Source organism: Myxine glutinosa, chromosome 2 (assembly GCF_964187855.1).
Source record: "Myxine glutinosa chromosome 2, kmMyxGlut1.1, whole genome shotgun sequence".
Classification (NCBI taxonomy): domain Eukaryota; kingdom Metazoa; phylum Chordata; class Myxini; order Myxiniformes; family Myxinidae; genus Myxine; species Myxine glutinosa.
In genome coordinates, this window is record NC_136262.1 from 167,325,064 (window position 1) to 167,332,563 (window position 7,500).

The 7,500-nt window shown below is 52.7% G+C and overlaps 1 protein-coding gene across 4 annotated transcripts in view; it reads left to right on the forward strand.

Annotated features, from left to right (window-relative positions):
* Positions 1-7,500, forward strand: part of PRELID1 (PRELI domain containing 1) — a 37,614-nt gene that overhangs the window by 2,244 nt on the left and 27,870 nt on the right. Inside the window, exon 1 of one of the 4 annotated variants that reach the window (XM_068106797.2) lies at positions 7,013-7,166. The exons of the other annotated variants lie outside the window; for them this stretch is intronic. Within the exon in view, the coding sequence (XP_067962898.1) occupies positions 7,092-7,166 (75 nt within the window). The 5' untranslated portion in view covers positions 7,013-7,091. Of the gene's footprint in view, positions 1-7,012; positions 7,167-7,500 lie in introns of those variants that run through there. 4 annotated transcript variants of the gene reach the window in all.

Consider the following 7,500-nt stretch of genomic DNA (forward strand, 5'->3'; position numbering starts at 1 on the left):
CTACCAATTCCAGCATGCATTCCCACTCACGCTCTACCATTCCAGGTGTGCATCCTTCCATTCCAGGTGTACATCCTCGCTCACCTGTCACAACCAACTCACGCTCCTTGTCACTCTCACTACTCTCACCTCCATTCTTGACAACGCACTCACCCTTACTCCCGACAGCGCACTCTTTCCTCATGCACCTGTCCGTCACACACCTTTCTCGCGCACACTCTTGCGCACACTCTCCCATCACACCCTCTGTAACACTCACCATAGGCGTTCCGCGAAGTCTTATAGTACGGTCTTATATGCGTTAGTACGGTCGCGAAGTCTTAAAAATCACGGTCTTATAGTACACCAAAATGTTACAGACGCGGTTTTGGATGTTAGTTTACCGAGCGGTTTGGTATGACCGCGTCTGCACAGTTTACCCGATTATACTCGAACGTTGGCCGAGTCGCGCTACGCTAGATCAATGAAGGAAAGGACACAACGGCTGGGTTAGATGACACGACACCAGGGGTACAGTTCTCAAGACCTCCGGAGGAGGTTATAATATGGGATATGCGGAACGTTTAGATTACAAGGACAAGAGGGACAGCATAGGAAGGTGGGCACATAATCACGGTCTTATAGTAGCCCCGACAGACCACAGATAAACAGGACAAAACTGACTCACACGGGGATTGATGGCAAGGAAGGGCAGGTAGTCGAGGCTCAAGGTGCACCTTGGCTCAGGGGCAGAATCGACCCGGTCCGGTCCAGAGATGCGGGAGGTCTCTCAGCGCTCGGAGGTGGCGACTTCTCTTTCCAAGCTGGGGGCGCATCTGACGTCACGTCCGGTAAGTCGCTGCGTATATCCAGCGGGGAGTGACACGCCCTCGGCTCGTTAGCTCCGCCCCAGATGGAATCGGCCCGTTGCTTCTTATTGGGTGCGGGGGGTTACCGGGCTCCGCCCTTGACGAGGGGCCAACAGTCCTATAGTTGATGTCCTATAGTTGATGTCCTACATAGCAAGATGTCCTATAGTTGTCTACGTGAGATGCGGTGAACCTGGGCACGACATTTAATGGGGGAAAAAGGGGAAGGTCGGTTCTACAGAGTGTGGTTTACAGACAATGGGACTAGGGAATGGGGGATTGGGGATAGTTGGGGAGTATTGGGGAAATAGGGGAATATTTACAAGCGGATATGGAGGCCAAATCCCATATCCGCAACATTGCACCCTTCTCTACCCTCGGGGCGTCCCGACCCGATAAATTTTTACCTACGTTAGTGTGGCACTCAGATGTAGTTCCCTCTACTATTAACTCTACCCTGAGTGCGACAGTTTTACAGATGTTCACAAATGAGTAAATATGTCCCCCTGCGACGTTGCACCCTTCTCCTCACAGAAACACACCCACAGGATAACCGAATCGCGGAAAGAATTCTCAAACTACACATACAGCCGGTAGGGAGCATTATTTACACCAGACTACACTGATATTTACACTACGATCCAGGACCTGTTTTTGGAGGAACACATGCAGATGTTATGCATAGAGAGAGCACGCATGCCAGCATCGATACACCAACCCACGAGTGCTCTGTGGCCTTACGGCCTTTAATAATGTGCAGAGCACCCCATCCAAGCACCAAAAGCACCACCCCATCATGTACAGTCAGCACCATCCGGTGCACCAATAAAGCGTTCATAAATCACTGGTGGTGTCGCAGCCGGCCGATGTTCTGCCGCTGGTCTTGCCTTCATGTGGTGCACTTGGCCTTCTTGCTTCTTTCAAAAATAAAGAAAGGCGCCAACCGCGTCCATTTCTGTATTGTGGCCGTCAGGGGGCCAACTATTAGTGGTTCACCTGCATGACATAGGTGCCACGTTGACCCATAGGTTCATCAACGGGTGGTGCTTGCCCGCAAAAGACTGCGGTCCATGGTGGGCGGCCACAAACATTGCGGTCCATATGGTGTATCGATCCCGGCAGCAAGCAGCGAAAGTGCAGGCCCACAACTGCGGAGCCAGCACCTCTCTCCCCTCTCTCTCTGCCCCAAAGCCAGATCCTCGGAGGTGGGAGACAAAAGAAGAAAACAAGTGAGTAAGGTGGTAAGGGCGCAAAAGTGCACGCAATGTAAGGTAATGCACACTGGGGGCACTTGGGAACCAGGTGAGACAGGTACGTTCCTACCGTACGCCCCCCCCCCCCCCCACCAGGTAACCTACATGGCCCCTCCCTTACCCCTTACTGTATCCACAAAACACAACACTACCCATAAACATCTATTTTACAAATCAACAAACGTCCCTACTGTCTTCCCCGTTCCTCCCATAAACCAAATTCGTCTTCTCTCCCTCCTAACCAATCAAATTTGCCATTTTCAACTCTCATCAAAATTTGCCATCTCCAACTGAACATCAAAATTTGCCATTACCAATTCATCATCAGTCCCTCCTAAGGAGGGAGAGATGGAATCACCCCAATGTCTCATCCACGTCGTGATGCGTCTCACCAATCCACACAGCAATTCTCATTTCCTGCACACAGAACAAAGAAAACACAGGTGTTGAGTCATCATCATCACCACAGGTAAGTGGCTGCGTATGGTGCGACAGGTTCATCAATCCTAACTATTTCCTAAATGACTTTTACAACTTTACATTACCCGGGGTCTTTCCCTGCCAATCCATTGGCCAACTTACACTATGGGTTCTAAAAACCAATTCCCATTGAGCAAACTGTGGTGCTTTTCAATTTGGGGTCTCACTCCCCCGATTCATCTCCCGGTGCCCTCGCACAATTTCTGGGCTGTGGCGTGTACCTCTCCCAGCGGGTCTACCCACCTGCACACCTCCACCACTGCAGTTGCCTCCAAGCTTACCTGCTCCTTACCCTAACCTAACTACCTGGGGAAGGCCCTCTGGCGCTCTCCCCACTCGGTGCCCTCTCTGGCACTGGGCTACCCGGGTCCATCCTCCGGATCCTCGGGCCCCACTGACACTAACGGCTCCCAGAGCCCACCTGCGGCCTCACCTGGCCGACATCCTCACAGTGGTGGAGTGCCCAACCAACTACACACACTAACAGGCTACACGCCCAGCCATTTCCACAACACTAATGCACCCATCCACAATACCATTCTGCAACCGCACCACAAATGCCAATATCCAACCACAATTTACCTATACCCTCTACCTAACACTTACACTACCCGCCCCGGGTACTCATGAAAGGGGTCCACTCTTCCCCATCCACACCTTCGCACCATGCACACCACTCCGTACCACTTACTCCAACTCTCTCCACACCACTCATTCTCTGCTCCATATATTCCACACACCTGCACTTGCACACCTGTGCTCTCACTCTTGGTGCCACCTGCACCCTTCTCTCCCCAAGCGCATTCGCGCTGATCCACAACACTCACTACTCATCCACTGCTCCACACTGCTCCACACACCTGTCCAGCTCTCACACAGCATCATCTCATCTAACTACTCCCCTCTGAAACTTGCGCTTCCCAGTCGTCCCTTTAAACTATTGCGCTCCCTCGTCATTATAATCCACACTAATCTACCTGCGTCCCCACTACAGGTATCAGTCACTAACTAACCTTAACGTCACCTAATGTCATCTTCGCTAGATCCCTAACAATATAACCTAACCCACCCGGGCTAGTTTTCACTGCCATCCACCCCATAAGCTATTGCGCATTTGCCCCACTATGGGAAGGGTGGCAGGGATGCCACCCTTACCCACCGGGCCCATCGCTCACTACCAATTTTGCACATCAATTTTCAACAAATCAAAAATTTGCCAATCACTACCCATCATCTGCCAATCATTACTGCCAATCCCTTGCCAATCATCAAATATTGTTTTTTTTCTAATTTTGGGTCCAAAACACTAACCTCATCACACAGTCTACTCACTAATGCCTCTCGGTGCGCCAATTCACTTCTAAAGCTCGGCTTTGTAAAGCCAAGCCATGAATGCGGGTTGTGTTGTGCCAGCGGCTGGACGCGTCTGGCACTCGGTGCAGGGACGGGGGCTTACCCGGGCCGAGATCCCACGCACCACCCCGGCGTGGAGCCATCCAATGTCCCGATCTCGACCTGCCGGAATGCCTCAACAAAAAGTGGTCGCCATGACGACCCTTCCTATCGGCCTGCCCGCTCCGCCTAGTGGAGCACGGACGCGGCCGTTCAAAGCGAGGCCCAGCACGCACCGAGGGCCCGATTCGGCTAAAAGTCGCTCTAACCGCTGCTCCGTTTAACGTCGATGCTTCACCTGCATGCTTACACCCCGCAGCCCGTTCCTTGCTCACACATCCAGCCGTTCCCATGCTCCTCGTACCTTTCCTTACACACCCAGGTACACTCATTCCACTCACAGCCTTGGTCACACACCTGACCACCGAGCACCTTGGCACACATTCGTTGGTCGCACACCTCACCACCACACCTCTTCGCGCCCCCTCCTCTGTCACCTCCTCTGTGACAATCACAGGTGTGCTCTCATTCGCACACCCAACCACGTGCCTCACTACCAATTCCAGCGTGCATTCCCACTCACGCTCTACCATTCCAGGTGTGCATCCTTCCATTCCAGGTGTACATCCTCGCTCACCTGTCACAACCAACTCACGCTCCTTGTCACTCTCACTACTCTCACCTCCACTCTTGACAACGCACTCTTTCCCCATGCACCCGTCCGTCACACACCTTTCTCGCGCACACTCTTGCGCACACTCTCCCGTCACACCCTCTGTAACACTCACCATAGGCGTGCCTTCTCCCTTACTCTTGACAGCATGCGCTTTCCCCATGCACCTGTCCGTCACACACCTTTCTCGCGCACACTCCTGCGCACACTCTCCCGTCACACCCTCTGTAACACTTACCACACCGCGCTTCCATGTGCTCCCTCGCACACGCGCTACGACCGACTCACTCTCGCCAGCATCCTCACTCCTTGGCACGCACTTTTTCCTCACACACCCCAGAGTCGGACTTTCTCGCACACCTCCTTTTTCGCACACCAGACCTGTCGCACACTTCACCAACGGCCTCTCACGAACACCTGGGTCCATCTCGACGCCCAAGCTTCTTAAATCCCCTGGCGCATCATACGCACGACCATATTGGTCACCACTTACACCGGGTCCTCTTCCTCTTCGCTTCTCCTCCATCACCTGTGAATCCCTCATCCGGTTAATGAGCACATCATCACGATCCGAACACAGACTTTGGACCAATTCTTTTATCTCCTCTTTTATCTCTTTCTTATCCCCTCTCCGTCGCTTCTTAATTTCGCTCACCCCTTCTTCCACTCATTCTAATTTCTGCTTCACCTCTTTTATTCCCCGGTCCGTCTCATCAAGCTCGTCCTCCAAGGCTACCTTGACCGTTTCCATGTGCGTCCTCACCTGCCGGTCCTTCGTCTCCATTACCTCTATCACCTCGTCCAACCTCGTTGTCAGTCCCTCACGTACCATCTGACATTCCCTCTTCGTCGCTATCAAGTCGTCTTTTAGTTCTTTCTGTGTCGCTTTTAACCCTCCTAATACCGCAGTGTTCCTTTGAACCTGCTCCGTTAGTCCTTTTTGTCCCTCCGTCAGCTGTTCCACCTCCTGCGTCAGGTCCTCTATGCCCCCTTGTAACTTTACAGTCCCCTTTCTCACCTCCTTCTCCATGTGCTCCTTACAGTGCCTCACCTCCTCGCGCACTCCTCCGACCTCCTCACTCACACCTCTTCTGATCTCCTCTCCCATCACTTGCATCTCCTGCCCAGATGCCACCCTCATCTGCTCCATTTCCTCCCTGTGAGCATCCAGTTTGGTTTCTACCCCCATTCTGACCCCCTCTATCCGCTGCTCCATTTGTTTAACTTCCCTTTCCGCTTGGTCCCTCATGTCCCTCAATTTGCCTTCCATACTGTTTTCTAACCCCTCTAACCCCCTTTGCATCCCTTCCATTTGATTCTCTTGAGCGGCCATTCTGTTTTCTACCCCCATTAACCCATTTCTCACCTCTTTTATCCCGTTGTCTAACCCCTTAAAATTATTGTCTAACTTCCCAAATTTCTTGTCTAACTCCTCAAAATTATTGTCTAACTTCCCAAATTTCTTGTCTAACCCCTCACCGGTACCCCTCGCTTCGTCCCTCATTACCCCCATTTGGTTTCCCATTACCCCCCAATTGCTCACTCTGAGCCCTCGCTTCGTCCCTCATTACCCCCATTTGGCCCTCCAATCGCTCACCCAATCGCTCACTATTAGCCCTCATTTGCTCACTATTCTGGGCCATAAGGGCCTTCATTTGTATTAAAAAAAGGTTCAAATCTACCAGCGGCGCTACTACGGTCGCGGGCGTGGGCGCCGTGGCCATGTGCGAGGCGCCATTTCGCGCGCCCGTAACCTCGTGCGCGACGACGCTATTTTGCGAATCTGCTACCCTCACTGCTTCGCTCTCCTCTTGTCCCTCAATTTGGTCCTGGATCGACTCGACTCTTCACTCTCTTCTCTACACAATCAAATTTCGCCGTTATAATTTCGAGCGCGTGAAACGCGCTCCGGATCGAATCCCACTTCCCGACACCAAATGTTACCCTAATGGTACAATTGGTGTTCCAAAATTTGGGCCTAACAAATTTAGTCGCAGTCTCCCCTGGAGGCGTGGGTTCGAATCCCACTCCTGACACCAAATGTTACAGACGCGGTTTTGGATGTTAGTTTACCGAGCGGTTTGGTATGACTGCGTCTGCACAGTTTACCCGATTATACTCGAACGTTGACCGAGTCGCGCTACGCTAGATCAATGAAGGAAAGGACACAACGGCTGGGTTAGATGACACGACACCAGGGGTACAGTTCTCAAGACCTCCGGAGGAGGTTATAATATGGGATATGCGGAACGTTTAGATTACAAGGACAAGAGGGACAGCATAGGAAGGTGGGCACTTAATCACGGTCTTATAGTAGCCCCGACAGACCACAGATAAACAGAACAAAACTGACTCACACAGGGATTGATGGCAAGGAAGGGCAGGTAGTCGAGGCTCAAGGTGCACCTTGGCTCAGGGGCAGAATCGACCCGGTCCGGTCCAGAGATGCGGGAGGTCTCTCAGCGCTCGGAGGTGGCGACTTCTCTTTCCAAGCTGGGGGCGCATCTGACGTCACGTCCGGTAAGTCGCTGCGTATATCCAGCGGGGAGTGACACGCCCTCGGCTCGTTAGCTCCGCCCCAGATGGAATCGGCCCGTTGCTTCTTATTGGGTGCGGGGGGTTACCGGGCTCCGCCCTTGACGAGGGGCCAACAGTCAGCCCCTTCGTGGTAACCCCGTCGGCGCACATGGGCAATGGCGGCTAACCAAGCCGGAGTGAGGACGCACACTCCCCGCGCGCTGTTGTTGTAGTTGTTGTTGTTGTTGTTGTTGTTTCATGAGGAAGATGGGAGGAGGTATGGGGAGGTCCTAAACTCACTACTGGTGCCATACAATCACATTCTGGTGCAACGAAG